The following is an 18,778-nucleotide window of genomic DNA, read 5'->3' as shown; positions in this document are numbered from 1 at the left end:
ACAAAGGAAATGTGCAAGATTCGTTTAAAGAAAAATTCAAGTTCTGAGATGCAGAAAGCAAAAAAATATAATTGTATTACTGACTAGGAAACTGATATTTTAAAGATATTAATTCTAGCTAAGCTACCTACCTACAAATGGCTTCAAGGATTCTAGAAAGCAAGTAGAAATATACAAACATTGAAAATGAAAGGGAAGAATAAGAAGGAAAGGTTTATGAAATAGATAATGAGGGGAATGAGACAAGGCTTCAAAACAGATTTTACCTTTTTAAAAAAGTAATTAAAAGACTGTATATATGGATTATGGAATTATCTGTATGTATAGATAATGGTAAAAATGTCAGATGTTTTAAAATCTGTGTAACGTGATTGCGGCCATCCAATGAAGGCCTTTGAAACAATGACATGTTTTCTGGGAAAAATTAGGTTCTGATCCATACATTATATAATCCATCAGTATGAATTTCAAATGCTATTTTTAAAAAGAAATATTTAACCACTATGAGTGAAAAAGGCCTAGCTACCAGTAACATGAAGGGGGTGGAGGGTAGAAATTGCTACTCCTATAACTTCTGAAATACTGAGCAGCTCCTTCAATAAAAAAATATGAAAAAAGATATAATGTACTCATCGAAAAAAGAAATGCAAGCAAGCTTGACGCATGAGAATATGTGCAGATGAATTCCTAAAACAGAAGTGCATACTCAAGATGCTACCCAATACGGTTTTTAGCACCTCAAATTGGCAAAGAGCAGATGGAGCACATACTCTGTGCAGGGGCAAATATTAAACACCTTTACTTACATTGCATGGCCTTCCTGGAGTGAAATTTGACTAATCGTTCAAAATTACATTTTTCCACATTTTCATCTGACTAAGCAATGCATTTTCAGAATTTTGGGTGGCTATTTTCTGTTTTCTAGCTATATGCTTTATCTTCTGAGAAAAGTAAAAGATTATAGATAATTTAAATGTCCCTTCATAGGAAACTTCTTAGATTAATGGCAGCATAGTATACTAGAAAACTGGACAATGAATGAGGAAGCTGTTTAGGTACTCGTGTTGTGATGACTCTGAACTTACTGAGGCAAAAAGGAAAAAGAAAATGCCAGCTGCCAGTGGTTCAAGATTGTAATCATAGCTACACCAAAGAGGAGATCTGAGAAGTGTGGTTCGAAGTCAGCCCAGGCAGAAAAGCCTCTCGAGACTCTTATCTCCAATTAACCAGATTAGAAAAAAAGCTGTGGTTTAAGTGGTAGAGTGGCAGAGTGCCAGACTCAAGTGAAAAAGCTAAAAGATAGCACCTCAGGACAGCACACATACATATATATGTGCACGCACACACACACACACACACACACACACACACACACACAAGTATAATGCACAATGCTATGTAAAACTTAAAACCCTTTGTGTATACAAGTAGAAAGAAGATTACAGATATTTCCTAGAGTATTATTTACTTTTGCTTATGCATGCATTTTTAGAAAGATACAAGATTCTGAGACCCTAGAACACATTGGACTCTTAGACTGCTTATCTTTTTGTCATTAAAATGTTTAATGTTTTGAGCTAGTGCAATGGCTCTCACTTCTAATCCTGGCTACTCAGGAGTCTGAGATGTGAGGACCACAGTTCAAAGCCAGCTCAGGCACTAAAGGCCCTGAGACTCTTATTTACAATTAACCACTAGAAAACCAGAAGTGAGGGTGAGACTCAAGGGGTAAGGCTTGAGCTGAAGAGCTAAGAGACAGTGCCCAGGCACAGAGTTCAAGCCCCATGACCCACAAAAAATTAGGAATTTTAGATAGTTTAAGGAGTTCTATAAAGGAATTACCATTCCACAGAGCAGTTTATAAGTATAATGCAACATGTCTTTACTGATGTAATCCCTCTCATTCTTTTCCTCCATTTCTCCCAGCCCAACTCCTTCCCTCAATCTTAAAAAGATGAACTAAAACTAAAAGTTTCATAGGATATATGCAATGAATTCTATGACAGAATTTTCCTCTCCTCTTCTCTCCTCTCATTCTTTTATCACTCTTCCCTTGGCCTCACTCCAAATTCTTGTCTTTTAAATATTAGTTTAAGAGAAAAGAACAGTTAATCAAAAGTAAACCCTCTTAAGAGAAACCCCACTTTGATAAATGCAGCCTTACTTGTCAAGAAACCTGGTGGGGACTTTGTAAAGTTTTAAACTCAGAACCTGAGTTGATATGTTGAACAAGAATTCTGGATGGGCTATTGAGAGCCCATCCACCATCCTGCCTAGGGAAATAGTGACTCCATTGTAGGTTACAGACACAGCTACTTTAAAGCTAAACTTGTTTCCTCCTGGCTGAATTTCTGTCTTATGAATTCTAGCCACCACCTCTTTGCCAGCCATCATAGGAAAGGATGAAATACAGTTGTTCATTATGTCAAGGAAATAACCAATTAGCCATTCGACAATTCAATAAGCTTTGTATAAATCTAGTGAACAGATGATATCTTAAATAAGTTTGATGAATTAATGTTTAATTTGTGTCTTGAAGAGCCATGCAGACATCCTGACCCTCAGTGTAAATGTCACCCAGTTGCTGATGGGTGACAGGATCCAGACAATATGAAATGCTTTTACTTAAGAGTGTCCACGAGCCTTCCTGTGACATGGACCCAATGACAAGTGTTTCTTGGGACCCCTTCCCAAACATTCCTTCAGCTTCCCATCTCATTCCCTCCCCATCCCAGAGCTGAATGCAAAACTCCTTAAGTCAAATCTTGTAATTGCTTCCAATTTGTCTGTTTTGCTTTTGGCAATTAACACACTGAAATGTTATTATGGAGGAGTTCATCTCATTTAGAAGACCAGATTTTTCCCTCCACTAAAATATGCAGGCACTCTCTTCTTGACTACCAGCAGGAGATAAATGGCTGGTTTTCGTTGCTGAAGAATATATAATGGTTAAAAAGTCACTTTTTTCCTCCAGCTCTACATAAATCACAGAACTAGTCAATATTTAATAATGCTTGCCTTGGTCTGGAGTCCCTTGATCACCCCTGTCATGTGTAATAGCTCCCTCTCCGATATCTTTGACATAAAAGCCCAGCTTTACTGCAATACTAACATGTAGAGGGTCATTACAGATCGACATTTACCTTAATCTGTGACTGCCAACCATGAACCGATAAATTCCAGCAGATTCCACTGGGAGAAATCAGTAAACTTCTCAGTGGAAAGAACTGAAGGAAAATTCTGCCGAGAACAGAATACATTTTCTACAAGGGCTGCTCTGCAAATGGGTTCTGACTTTTGAAAGTTCTCTTGCTGCACAGCTTTGCAACATTTAATACCGTTTTGATGGTTTGAGGGACGGGCTGACAACCAAAGATGACATGACTTAGAAGGCAAGCAGAAATTTTCTCTGCAAAAACAATGCAAGATTAAACACGAGGGGGAAGATGGCTCTTGCATTATTCACCTAGCTGCCTTGGCGGAAAGAGCTGGGCTGTCATGGGTCCAGCCGAAATGTTGCTTCTTTTTTCAAATCGATCATCACTCCTTCAACCTCATAATCTTACAAGTGCTTCAGAGCAGAATACATCAAAGCCCTGATTGCATAAAAAAGGACACACCAATCTTTGAGGAGATCAGCCCAGGCTCTGACACGCCTTCATTCGGTGTCTATTCCAGTGCACAAAGTACGGCTTCCTCCACACTTTTCAAATGGTCTCGGTTTTCTGTCTTCACTGCCTTTTCCAGTTGGGGGACGTTAACTGATTCTCACCAAAGGAGAACACTCAGAAACCAGCAGAAACGGCAACCCAAGGAATAGAATACTCTTCCAATAACAAGTGCAACTTTCCATGATCATATCTATCTGCTGCTAGTTTGCAAACAAACATTGAAAACATCTCACGGGAAAATAGCATAACTACTTTTGGGGAGGAAGAGGCAATGGAGACATCTAATGAAAAAAACCAAGTAAGAGTATCCATTAAAACATGTCCTTGAATATTTCTATGGAAGGGTTTTACTTAAAATAAGCATCATGCTATCACAGCCCCTGAATTATTAAATTGTACACTTCTGATACCATTTTCAAGAAATCCCATGTACTATTTCATTCATGTTCAGTCAATTTATTGGAACATACACCAGAATTACCAAATTAGTTGGGAAATAGGAAAAGGGACCCCTCCCCCAAAGTGGCTTATTTAAGATGAATTCCAAAAGCAAAGCTCAGTTCTTTTCAAAAGTAATATTTCAGATTTGAGCCACAGTCTCTTTCTGATATGTACATATATATGAATATATATGATGCATATATGCACATATGATACATATATGTGATATATATCATATATATGATATATACAGATAGGTGTATATCTTATATAGATATATGCCTATGTGTATATGCATATATCACATGCACATATACATATCTATGTTATACAAACTGTTTTTCTATATGGTGGAGTATAATTTAAAACTAGGTTTTGGTATAGAGAGAAAAGAGAAAATTAATACTATACTATAATAAAAATCACGAGAATGTAATCTTACTATCTCTGGAATTTTCCATATGGTATTGACGTCAAGTAAATGAAATGCCAGAAAGCATAGCAATGGTAAACTAGATTGGTCTTTTTGTTGTTGTTGTTGGTCCTGGGACTTGGACTCTGGGCCTGGGTCCTGTCCCTGAGCTCTTCAGCTCAAGGCTAGCGCCCTACCCTTGAGCCACAGGGCCACTTCCGGTTTTCTAGTGGTTAATTGGAGAGGAGTCCTATGGCTTTGAACTGCATGCTCAGATCTCAGCCTCCTGAGTAGCTAAGATTACAGGTATGATCCACTGTGTTCGGCTAGATTGTTCTTTTTCTAACCTTATAGCACCTTTGAATATCGATTTAAACACAGAATTCTGAGCCGGGTGTTGGTGGCTCATGTCTGTTATCCCAGTTACTCAGGAGGCTGAGATCTAAGGATTATAGTTCCAAGCCAGCCAAGGTAGGAAAGTCTATGAGATTCTTTCCTCCAAAGAACCACCTACATACCAGAAGTGGGGTTGTGGCTGAAAGTGGCAGAGTGATATAGCCTGAAGCACAGAAGCTCAGGGATAGCGCCAAGGCCCTGAGTTCAAATCTCATGACCAAAATAACAAAATAAACCCAGAGTCTTCTAGAGTTTCTGATTCTGTGGGGTCTGAGCAGAGGGATGAGCTTTTCCAGCCGTTTCTCAGCTGAGAATATTTGGAATAGTTTTGGAGAATCACATCCTTGAGAACTGTGTCTGAGCTTACCAGCACAAGGTTAGTTTTAGGAGGGAAGGGGAGGCATTAAAAGCTGTAGCTAAAAGGAAGACTTCAGCTGCAAAGAGACTATTTTCCAATGGCACTTAAAGTTGAAATCTTACATACAAATTACCTCGATCTGCGTAGAAAATCCCAGTGAACAGGACCGAGTACGTTAAGCGTCCATTAGGACGGACAGGTGCTTCCCACCTCACGCAGGGTTTCTGGGCTCTCTCTGTTTTGACAAATACAGTTACTATTCCTTCAGGGGGAGCTTCCAGAGTACAATTTTCCACCTGTGAGTAGGAAAAGATTCATTTTTGTTTGCAAATAAGATAAGTATATGCTTTGCTTTGAGCATATTTCTTCAAAGAAATTTCTCTCTGTGTCTTTTTATTTTTTTCCTGTGAAGTAAACTATTTTGACAGTAGCATCTTGTCTGAATACCTCATTTTGTCAGCAGGATCAAAGCAGGCCTCATGTTTTCTTCCCCCTGCTGTGAATGCTTAGAATTGGAGTTCCTGACCAAGGCAGTTGTTGGTGATTTGCAGATCAGCTCACACTGAGATTGCGCCTGTGGCTGCTAACAACCACGGATGATTTTTTAGAACTCCTGAAAAAAATAATTTCTATGGGATTGTGAAAGAGAGGACATGCATTCATCCTCCTTTGCTAAGTTCCTGGTGGGTGTGACAGAGTGAGTCCTGGCTTTGGTGGAAAAGCCACACCAAGCATCGTCACACAGTATGCACACACACACACACACACACACACACACACACACACACACACACACACACACACACAATCTGTTCCCTAAGCTTTGTTACTATCAAGTATGCAAAGGTGGCATTGTGCTAACATTAAGAAATAAAGGCACCTGAATGATCCATCCCTAAGGGAGCATCACAAAAGTAGTAGATATGGTGTTAACCAGCTTCTGCAGAAATAGCAAAAGACACATTGCTTTTCGAGAAGAACTCTCTCAAATACAAAGCAATCCTGAGCTGCAGACTGGTCGGAAGAAGTCCAGTATTAAATAAGTAGAGATGGACTTGAAATCAAAGTAGAAAAGGGTTCAATTTTTTTAAACCGTCTTTACTTTTAGCTTCTTTAACTGACTTAAACCTGGTAAGTTAATTAATACAAACTCATAAGTATCACATACTTTTTAAGAATTAATTGTTTAAGAATTAATTAGATAATCTTGACCCTGTTCTTAAAGTATAGGCAGACTTGTGTCTCCTAAGAAGGGAATCAAACAGGAAACTCTGAAGTAGTCAAATAATGTCAGTTAGGAAGGCTTTAGTTGTGAAGGTGAATACATTTCTCCAATTATGAAAATAAATGTATAAATGACAGTGTTAATTTTTAATAAGTTTGAGGTCACAGTACATTTTATTTTTATTAGAGAAATGGCTATCTGGTTATTTAGATCTGTAAGCCTTACTCATTTTCTAAAAAAATCTAATAGTGCTATATAAGAAAGGATAAAAAGCGACATTAGAAATACATCAATTCATCACGTAAATATTTCATTATAATGCAGTTATATCTATGTGGCCAGCTTAAATTATTGGACAGCAATTACTTCCAAGTATAAAAAGTCTCAAAAGTTGAATAATTAAGGGCAATACAGATTAATTATAATATCTTCAAATATCTGGTTAATTCAAAATAAACATTTAAACATTTCATAAGTATATTAATAAGCACTCTAGCCTTTACGTTATAATTGGTGGCTTTGCTCTAGGCAGAAGTTGTTTGTTTGTGTGTGTGTTCATTTTGTTTCACCTTTTTATTTATGTCGTTTGTCTTAAGCCAGTCAGAAGGCAAAGGCATTTGGCACATCTCAACTGACTTAGTTGTCATAGGGAAACCCTTTTGCCACAGAAAAAGTATTTGAGATCAAATGTATAATAAACAGATGAAAGAAATTTAAAGATATCTTTATACTTGATAGAACTATTATGTATCAGAAATGCTTGTGCAATTATTTTTTAAATATTTCACACCAACTCTTTCAAAGTAAGAATTCCTTCTCTTCCTAAACAATGAGAAATCTGAGGCTTAGTAGAAAGTATGTTTCTTAAGAAGGTCTGCATAGCTTTGCCTATATTATTATTCTCATCTCTAGCATATATTGCCACTACAATTCATGTGTCTTAAAACTAACAACGTGGTTTTCTTTGTAAGAAATAAATGTGCAGGGTGAGTGTGTGTGTGTGTGTGTGTGTGTAAATGTGCGTGTCATCACCAAGAAATTAGGGCAGCTTTTTTAACCATATCGTATCAGAGTCAGTCTGCAACTTATCCTTAAGGTGGTCTCTGGGGACTCCATTTGAAGCCAGGCAGTCATAAAATCTCAGCCTTCACCTCCACTACCGCTGTTTAACCTGCTACATCAGAGAAGGGAAAGCAAACTGATGGTCCCGTGGGAAGCTCACTGGACTGTAAAAATACCAAGTTTAAACACTTTCTCACTAATATAATTGAAAGTGAGGGATGCATTTAAAAAGCTCCTTGCTACTGAATTCTGTATTTATTGCCCCCACTACCCCAGTTTCATTGATTTCCAATTAGTGAATTTAAGTTGACAAACCTTAAAATTAGATATCAATGCACTGAAAACTTGCTTCTTATGTTACAATTGCTTGAAAAGTCAAATATGTTTTGTGAATGGATAAAAACATCCAAAGAAATAATAGGGAGATCAGGTTATTCTGATTACCAAAACATGATGCCTTTGGTCTGTCTAAGGAACAAAACCTATTGAGCTAACATCACATTAAAATGGTAAGAATGTAGAATTATTAGTGTATTTTTATTTTAAAGTATTTTGCTTTACAAATTTGTCCAGCTTTTTTTCCCCCTTTGCTCACTAATGAGAAATAGGCTTGACCTAATATTGAACTGCAATCTTCAGATCGCAGCCTCTTGAGTAGTTAGGATTATAGATGTGACTCACAGTACTGAGCTTACATTTATTTTATTTATTTATTTATTTATTTTTGTCTTCATAGCCCTGGGGTTTGAACTGAGGGAGTAAGCTTGCTTAGCTTGCCTGCTTGGCTGATTCCTTATCATATCAGCAACTTGCCAATTCTAAGGGTGCCATTGTAGGAAATGCTGACTATTGTGTCTCTGCATGTACAGGAAATAATGATATTCAACATATGGAAGATGACAAATAAGCAAGCTTCTATTTCTAAAGGCAAAAATTATTATCAAGGAATGTTCTTAAGTTAGGCTCTTCCAAAAATTTAATCTTTATTTCTGCCAGAAAACAATTTATGAAGTGATACATATTTTTTGGTATCAATGAACTGTGGCTTTTAAAAATATTGTGTCATTCAGCTTAAGCAATATAATATTTGGCTGGATCCTTTTGAATATCACATTAGAGTTTAATTTCAGGAAATTCTGGTTCTGAAGATTGCATCATAGATTTCTTAAATTAATCAAGGTACATTAAAAGAATACCAACAAAAACAATGGAATCAGTAACATCCTTTGTGATTATGGTAAATGTGAAGGATTACTTAAAATACCCAGTTATACAATACTGTAAGGGCATAAACCATATAGTAATTAGCATAAAAATATTTCCAGAGCCTACTGAAGACCATGGGTTTTAACTTCTTGGCAGTGTGTAGCTGACTTGTTCTAAATGAAGACATTGTTTTCCAATCCTAGTGATTAGAGTTGGATCACTGGTTGAGGAAACATGTTTGCATACTGTGTTCAGTATAAAGAAAAGTACCACAGGGAGAGAAATCATTGTGCTGTACATCAGGATCAAGTGTAGAATGGATGAGGCATAGACCAGTAAGTTTTACAGGTCAATTCTGTTTTCCCCTTTCTCCATCAGAACACTGTGGCATTTGATTTCTTAAGGATAATGTTGCTGGCTATCTGTACAGGACACAGATCAATAACTGTGTCCCCCAGGGTTTAAAGTTGTCAGGACATGGGAGCTGATGTGGGATCAAGTGTGTCACCAGAGCTACAATTTGCAGTTGAATTTTTTTTAAGTGTTAGTTTCCAAGCACACAGGAAGTATTTTTTTGTTCCTGTCTTGTTATTCTTTTTTTGAATGGAGAAGAAAGAAAAGTTGGCCTGATGCCATTGCTGCTTTTAAGGGTAGGGATCCATCCATTGGGTGGGCTATAAAATGCGAATGGCAATAAAGATGAAGTTGAGCTCTACCACAGTTAATGGTAGCTGCTTGGAAGGCAACCAACCTCTGAAACAAAATGAGATGTGTGACCAGGAATACAGAAGCAAGAATTAAGCTCAAGAGCTGCTTTTATTTTTTTAAGGTAATATTTGTATAATACAGTCTTCGATGGAGATAGAGTGCATTAAAATGATAGGGAATTAGAAAACATTGCCAAAAATATCTAAAATGAATGAATTTCCTCCTCAATGAAAACTCAATCTAATTAATCAAGAAAAATGCATGAGAGTATATGTTTTGAAATTAAGGAACCTTGTGCTAGCCCATGTTAATTATGTATCACTATCTGCTGAATTTTAAACATTTAGGAATTCAGGAGTTATTTTTTCCAGCTTTTTAAGTACTAAGAATTCATATCTTGCTTGTGAAATATATGTTCTAGATGCTGTTATTAATGTAATTTTAAATAGTCTTCTTATGAAATCACATCACATTTATATGACAAAATATTTTTAGTCCAAGACTTACAAAGTAAAGTTAATATCTTAAGATACTAGCCTACTCTTTGGGAATCAATGTCACTATATAGCTGCAGTTATAGAATTTTAGTTTTCACTTTTTAAGGTGTGAGGTTCCTGAGGCTAAACTTCAGGGCCTGGTTTCTTTCTCCTCTCATTTTTTCCTCAGTAGGCTGTGTTTCTACCACTTGAGCTACAACTCTATTTCTGATGTTTTGCTGGCATATCAGAGATAAGAGTTTCACAGACTTGTCTGAGTAGGGATGGTTTGAACTGGATTCCTCAGATACCAGACTTCTTAGCAGCCAGGATTACAGACATAAACTACCAGCACCTGGCTCAATTTTCACATGTTAGTCATGAAATTACTCAATGATTGAACCATGGATTAGGAAATAAATCATCCCACCTTACATATGTATCATGGAATAAGGCAAACTTTATGGTTTGTTATAGCAGCCAACTTACTATTCTTTCAGGAAAATCTGGGAGACCTTGAAATTTATGGTGAATATAAAATCTTAGTCATTTGTAAATGATATTTATCAAAAAAAATCTCCCGACATGCTTGAAAGTCTGGCTATACAGTATGAGTCACTGAGATCTCATCCTAGATAATGTAAATGTATATACTCACCAGTGGGCCCAGAGCACAACCCCTTGCTGTGCATGCCAGGACTTGAAAGGAGTGTAAGCTTCCTGGAGCAAATCCATTGGCGTGACAATTGAGGTCTGACGAATTGTGAATTAACACACCATCCAGATATAACCCATAACTTGTGATAACACCTGAGAAGATACAATTGGCTTTGAGTGTGGTCATGAGAAAATAGTGAAGGTTCTCAGTGGGAGGGGGGATATCTACTTCACCAGTTAATGAAACACAATATCCTGGGTTGATACTCTTAGCTCATTTCCAAGGATACAAAAAGCTTCTTCTACTCTTCCTTCTCTTTTTTTCCCCTCCTCTTATTGCCATTTCCTGAGCTAGAACTCAGGAACCTCTTACTCTTATGTTCTTGTTCAGCTCGCTTGCTCCCAGCTAGCACTGTACAAATTGAGCCATGCTCTTAGTGCAGCTTTTTGCTAGCTATTTCGGAGATGGAGTCTCATGAGAGCTTTTCATGGATTGGCTTTGAACTGTAATCCTCTAGATCTCAGTAGTAATTAGGCTAACAGGTGTGAGTCACCAGCACCTGGCTCAACTTTTACATTTAAACAGCAAAAATGTTAAGCAAATCAATGCATAGAGAGAAATGAAACCCAGTAGTTTGAGAAGTTGAATCTTTCTATTGTGTCACATATTGTGCTATCATTATTGTGCCACATCCAAATTGACTAACCAGAGGACATTTATAACTTTTATTACTTCCTAAAATGTTCTTCATAGAAGTGCTGTACAAGTAACAACTTTATTTGTTATTGCTTATACTGTACATTACTTATGATTGGGAACTGCTCTGAACACCTGACCTATACTGACTCTTCCCACTCCTTGCAACCCACCTGCACTATATTATTATCATCTACTTGCAGACACAGAATCTAAGGCATAGAGTTTAGGTAGGTCGTTCAAGTTCTCATATCAGGATTCAGAGTTAGGTAGTTAGAATTTAAAGCCTTTGCATTCATCAACAACAATAAATCAAATGAATTGTGCAAACTACATTCATTGATGGACTTGACAAATAATGACTTGCAAGTTTAAATGATTACCTAAGAAGTATTTCAGAGGTAAAGTCATGTGCATTTTCATAACACATAACATCCTGACATGGCTACAGCCTATAATTATTTCACTTACTCAATCAGAAACAGCCATGAAAAGGACATTGAGGGCTAGAATAAACAAGGGTGTCTGTATTTACAGAGCCCCAAGTTGATTGAATATTATACTGTGGGAGACAAAACTGTGAGTTCATGCTGAATGAGAAGTAAAGTTATTCTGACAATAGCTTCCCTAAGTATGTTTCTGAGGAATTATCTTAAAAGTTCCTTTATTAGATAGTTTTTCACAGGACAGTAATTGGTTGCCTTTTCCAGCACAGAACCTATCTACATCAAAGTGTTTACCTATTTATCACATTATTATTATCATCATTCCCTGTTTAACTGCCTGGCTTCTCTAAGTAAATCACAAGTCTTCCTTATTTCTAGAGCTTAGAATGATACCTAGAAACACTACTAGTAGGCTCACTATAAATGCAGATGGAATGAGGTCCAGGAGTTTGGCCTAGTGGTTAAAGTGCTTGCCTAGCATGCATGAAGACCCGGGTTCAATTCCACGGTACCACATATAGAAAAAAGCTGGAAGTGGTGCTGAGGCTCAAGTGGTAGAGCTCTAGCCTTGAGAAAGTCCAAGGACAGTGCTCAGGCCCTGAGCTCAAGCCCAGGACTGGCAAAAAAAAATGCAGATGGAATGAATAAAGTAAGTAATATACAGCATAGTAAAAATACCAGCATTTAACATAGAGTGATAACCTCCAGTTATGGAAATAAAGTGATAATTCCATACGTGAAAAGATAGCCACTGACACACTATGAAAGAATAGTTCACAGATGGAGAAACTTCACACTGAGACTCTAGCAAAGTCAAGGTCATCAAGCAAGTCCTTGCCTGTCACTTTTATGGACACAAAATTTGGTTTTATAAATATTCTGGCAGTAGATTCATCCTTCATTCATCATCAATTCATGGGTAGCATGGCTCATGGAACCACAAAACCAATAACTCCTTCCCTAAGTATCTGTCTCTCCTGAGAAGGAAGTCCACACCTCTGATCCTGCTCACCGTGGTCTTCAAGTGCCATAAACTGTAAAGCTACACAGTATTGCATGTATTGTCATATGAACATTCCTTTGGATGAAGAAATCCGCAAGCGACAAAGAAAGTAGGGCAGTTAGCTAGCATCTATGGAAATTATTACTCAGCCCAAGTTGCTGGGGTTGCATGCATGAACCATGCTTTCTATATGTTAATACTTTTAGTAGAGGCTGTTTTGACTCATTTTTTAAAATCCTTGATGGTAATTTTTCATGGTTTATCTTTCTAGGTCCACTTTCTTGATTTCTTCATTTAGAAAGGAAGTCTCTGTTTTACTATAACACACGGTTTATGACACACTCAAGTAAAATGATTGCCGGTATCTGCTCTTTATTTCTAACACGCTCAACTTTGGCAACTCTAACGTAGGCTCTGATTGCCAAAGGCACAAAGGAGTTAAAATGAGGAAATGAAAGATACACAATGAATAATCACATAATGCATAGAAAATTTTCAGGAAGGAAAAAATAGATATCATCACCGTAAGAAGAATGACAAAGAGTGATTATGTGCCAGGTACCCTGCAAAAACAATCATTTAATCCTCACTGAAGCAATCTCATGTGCAAATAAAGTGTTGCAGAAGCTCTTAAAGCAATGGTAAGACCCTTAAAATGCTATCTACTTGACCTGCTTTTCAACAGCAACAGAAGGAACCCAAATCAATATTTCCTTTTTCTTCCATAATTGGAGAACAGAGAATTTCTTTTGTGTGAGGATTATGTGCGTAATATCTTGCTTATCTGACATAATTGGGAAATGAGATATGCTTCAGAAGTTAATTTTTGGTGATATCTACATCTCATCCTGTATGTAGTAACTTTAAAAAATCTTAGCCATTTTCAAAGGCATTTTTTCTAATAAACACTTTATATACTTATTAGTCTTTTCTCACAGGTTATAATGAATACAGTGAATCATTCTGTGATGATTTAAACTGTGATTATGGCATCAAAGTCAATATTCTCTAATTTAGCACTGCCTGGAGGAGAGAGAAGACTTAGGGTATTTACTCAGCTTAATTAATTAATTAATTAATTAACGTCAATCATGGGGAGTTATTCCTGAGCATTGTCCCTGAACTCTTTTGCTCAAGTTAGTGCTCTACCACCTTGAGCCATAACACCACTTCTGGTTTTCTGATGGTTAATTGGAAATAAGAGACTCACAGACTTTCATGCCCAGGCTGGCTTTGAACAGTGATCCTCAGATCTCAGTAGTTAGGATTATAGGCATGAGCTACCAGTACCTAGCCACTTAGCTTCATTTTAACTTGATGCTCTACTGCATCAACTCTTGTGTCTATTTTTTGTGTTCTTTGCTACTCTCAGGGACAGTGTCTCCAAAGTTAGCACTTTTTAAAAATTACCTATACTTTCTTTCCCACCTGACTCTCTCAAGCCAATTGTAACAATCAGTTTTGAGACATTAAGCAAGCATGACATCTGGAGCCACAGGTATGGAAAGAACAGACAGTTACTGAGAGAGTTGAGAATAAGATGAGCACTGGGCAAATGAGCTGACAATGAAATTAAGTGGCAATTTTGACAGTTAATTCACTTGCTCAAAAATTTCTGAGTATCAGATGCATGTGAATTGAAAGGTAGGCGAGACCAAAGTCTAATGTGAGTGAATACACATGCCATAGAGTTCCTTGGCATTCGGTCGATTCACAATATTTAGAAAAACTGAATGACTCATAAAACTAATACATATTGGATAATTCTGCTCTTTAACTAATGGATGACACTTTCCCTTGTTCTCACCAAAGTCCCCTAGATCTCATATTCCAAACTGATCATCTCTTTTCATTTCCATAGTCGCCTATGCTAAAAATCATCTCACAGCTGACATTAGCTTCGAAAGTATTTTGAAATGTCACGCTCTTGTACAACTTATTCTGGATCTATAACAAAATTCCTATTTGACCAAGAAACCATCACTGATAACTTGATACTCATATTTCTGATACTTTTTCCAAGTACCAGAAATAAGACATTAGTACCCATCTCACACTGAAGAAGCTAAGTTTGTGTAAACCTGTTCCAAGGAAGGAAATGGCTCATAGTATTGCCCATGGTGGTTTTTGTCTTTTGTTCCAGGTCTTACTAGACAAAGGCTGAAAATTAAGGCAAAATGGAATACCATTGTAGTTTAATAAGCCCCCTCCCCCAAAAAAGCTCTGACCAGAAAAGAAACCCTGAGACAGCATGGATGTTTCATCTGGCATAGTTTGTATTTTAATCATAAAAATCCTCAGTGAAAGGGACACTACAGGCAACCTCATGGAAGCTTGTAGGCCAAGGGGCCATTGGAAACAATCATGCTACTTCCGAACAAGAAATGCAGGTAGATTTCATAGTAATTTTTATTATATATAAATAACATTCAGCCCCAAAATAAAGGTTTTGAAAAGTAGTAAGTCAAAAACATCTAATAATCCAGATAATCAAAACTAGTGAATCATATAGCAGACATTTTAAACCATATCCTGAGAGGATACTGCCTTCCTTAATGGGAATAGAAGGAATACCTATGAAGAGCTTGAGAGAATATTATAGGCGAAACTTTTGAAAGTCTGTGTATTTTCAAAATTATAGGACACAAAACAATTTAAAGTTATTTAAAAATGTACCAATTTCTGGGCCGAAAGTGTAGCCTGGTGATAGAGTGCTTGCATAGCATGCATGAAGCCCTGGAGTCGATTCCTCAGTACCACAGAAAAAGCCGGAAGTGGTGATATGGCTCAAATGGTAGAGCACTAGCCTTGAGAAAGCCCAAGGACAGTGCCCAGGCCCCGAGTTCAAGCCACTGGACTGGCAAGAAAAATGTACCAAGTTTTTATGTCATGTCCTAGATTAGGGCACATGTTTTATACGGTTCGTTTCTTTTAACATTGGCAAATTGAAGAAAGATGAATTATTTTTGCAATGTTAAAATAAGACATTACCAGACAGTCATTCAGGAACAAAGCCTGACACTTTCACTGTACCGTTGTCCTATTCTTTTTATCTTTTTGCCTTAGTAATCTCTTAAAAGATTCGCAAGTGACACTGGAATGAAGACCCAATGAATACACTGTGGCCCTGACAGAAATTGAGATGGTCTTAATGAGAAGAGTAATGCATTTATTTGTTATGTAAGTAGAAAGTTGCAGAATCATGTATTTGAAACTGAGACATTCAGCATATAGAATATTATACTTCATAGCTTTCTGGTTACCTATTTTTCCTCCTGTCCTGGAAGGCACAAGGCAGTGTGAAGAAAAACAGAGTGGACTCCGTAAAGGCCAAAGATAAATATTTAGTAAAAATACTATTGTATTAATTTTATTGTATTGCACCATAGTGTGTTTTTGTGTTTCTTTTTTCCTTTCATAATCTTTTGCTCTAATAATCAGTAAGATAGCTAGAGGGGGGAAAAAAGAACTTATCATCTTCTGTAATAAAAGGGAACCAGGTGACTGAATCCAACACTACACATTCAATGAATAATCTGCAAAATGGATACTTAATTCTCACCGGCTGCCTCATGCAAGCAGTTTCAAGTTTATCACCTAGTTCTGTAATGATGGAAATTTTAAGGTGTTTAATTTTCACAGAGAAGCAGGATCATAATTGTCCACAGAGTACATCCTTGTGTCTCTTCATCATATATGTCAAATTGTACTTTCTAAGATGCTCGATAGGGTTGTCATATATAACCAAGACAATCCAATGCAAGTACAATACACTGTTAATTCAATACAGGGTATCTCTATTTACCTGGAAGAATTCTGTTTACTGTAAGAATTAAACAACGATGCTTTAGTGTGGCATAAAAAGAACATGCATAGTGAATACAGATGCTCCAAACATATTTGCTCTTTTCCTCCTAGGGCCACATGGCAATATTAATTCTAACCAAAGGCTCTCCTCAAGGTCCAGGTGACAATGGAAAGTGGCAGATCTCTCCCTCTGTGACTACTTGATCCTTCAATTAAAAAGGAAAAGAGAGAAGAGGTCTCACGCCTTCTTATTGTTATGTTCTCCTAAAAACGGAATCATCTGACTTAAAATAAAAGACTGTTTGGGAAATTCTGCCTGCCACACTGATTGGAGGTGTTTCATAAAAGTTATCTGAATGTTCCAAACTGTCAAGCAGTTTTCCTAAGTGGTTCACCAAATTCTATAGTCCATTTCACCTATTCCAACAGTCTTGCTGGAAAGAAAACAGAGTCCTATTATGACTGCTTTAAAAAAAGAAGTTATTTCAAATTAGAAAATAAGGAAACAAAACAAAAGCCACTCCAGTTATTTCTTTAAGGCTAGAAAGAAAGTATAACAGACTTTTGAATATTGTTACTGAGAATTAGATATTTAACAATTAAAAGTAATTAAAAAATCTGAATTCGTTGGGGGGGGAGGGAAATGGGTACCAAGACATGTGAAAGGGTATCAATGTATGTGAATTAATGCACCTTCTATCTGGCAAATATCATGTAACCCTTTTACTAATTACAATAAAAAACAAAAAAGGAAAAAAAATCTGAATTCGTTTGCTTTGCACATGACTACATGGAATCTTATATTAAAAGCAATCTGTAAAAATTACTGGTAGAGTAATACAACAAATATAGCAATGAATTTTAGTAACTTATGGTTTGTTTTATGTTCCTTCCTAGTTAACTGGCTGTCTTGACTTTGAAAAATTAAAGCTCTTAATTCTTAGGAATCTGAGTTTTCACATCTGAATCCTGGGATAGTGTGTTTTTGTAGATTAATTTGGAGAATTAAAAGCCATAGCAAATATTATTAGTAATATTATTATTACTAATAATATTACTAGTCTTAGCAGAAAATCAAATAGTTCTTTCTTTTTTTTTTTTTTTTGCCAGTCCTGGGCTTGAGCTCAGGGGCTGAGCACTGTTCTTGGACTTTCTCAAGGCTAGAGCTCTACCACTTGAGCCTCAGCACCACTTCCGGCTTTTTTTTGTATGTATGTGGTACCAAGGAATCGAACCCGGGTCTTCGTGCATGCTAGGCAAGCACTTTAACCACTAGGCCAAACTCCCGGCCCTCAAATAGTTCTTTCTACTCATGATGGAATACTTAATTAGCCTTCATCCCTGTACCTTCATTTATATACATAACAAAACTTTATTTCTATAATATTGTATCTTTATGAAATGAGTACCTATAAGGAATCCATAGGTAACTGCTTATACCCAAAGATGAAATACTATATACATTCAAAACACAAAACTAAAAATGCTTCTAATAATGCTCTCTTGTCTCTAAAGGTTTTTGTGAACAATCATGCATTCAAACATTTTTCTGTGGTTACCAATGTGATCACCACTGACCTGACATATACCTATATTTAAATTCTCACAAAGTAAAGCCAATGAAATGGCTGAATTATTTCTAAAGGAAACATGCTATCAATAGCTAAAGCTTTGTATAACATCAGGATACTTTTGTATGTTGCTCAAAAATTCTTCATTTTCACCTGTTCAATGTGTATCAAGTTCTCATCTTCTCATTCTTTTTCTGTGTTTGTGAGTGTGTGTGTGTGTGTGTGTGTGTGTGTGTGTGTGTGTGTAGTAGCTGGGGTTTGAGCTCAGCGTTTGTGCTCTTGCTACTATGGCAGGAAATTTGCAGGTTAAATGGGACGGAGCTTCCTTGCCTTTTCTTGGTATCACTTGACTGGCTTCAAACTATGATCCAATGATTTCAGTCCCTAGTAGCTAGGATTATAGACATGAGTCAATGATACCCAGTGGTATGCCCATTTTGACATTAACAAATCCTGATTGCAGCAGTAACATATCCTCTCACACTGAGAGGCATTTAAAATAGATAAATATCTATGTACTGTCTCACTTTTGAACAGCTGTATGGGTATGTAGCTCAGGGGTAAAGCACTTGCCTGGCATATATGAAGCTGTGGGTTTAGTCTGTAGTACTACAAAATAAAGAAGTGAATAAATCTAGAATA

At 36.8% G+C, this 18,778-nt stretch overlaps 1 protein-coding gene across 1 annotated transcript in view; it reads right to left on the bottom strand.

Annotated features, from left to right (window-relative positions):
- Ush2a (usherin) overlaps positions 1-18,778 on the bottom strand; it is a 606,255-nt gene that overhangs the window by 272,819 nt on the left and 314,658 nt on the right. Inside the window, exons 35-36 of the mRNA XM_090341196.1 lie at positions 10,614-10,765; positions 5,412-5,574 (exon numbers count right to left, since the gene is read on the bottom strand). Coding sequence (XP_090197322.1) covers positions 5,412-5,574; positions 10,614-10,765 — 315 coding nt within the window. The remainder of the gene's footprint in view (positions 1-5,411; positions 5,575-10,613; positions 10,766-18,778) is intronic.

This window comes from Megascapheus bottae, chromosome 10, assembly GCF_031878675.1.
Source record: "Megascapheus bottae isolate mThoBot1 chromosome 10, mThoBot2.hap1, whole genome shotgun sequence".
Lineage (NCBI taxonomy): Eukaryota > Metazoa > Chordata > Mammalia > Rodentia > Geomyidae > Megascapheus > Megascapheus bottae.
This window is presented reverse-complemented; position numbering and strand designations above follow the sequence as displayed.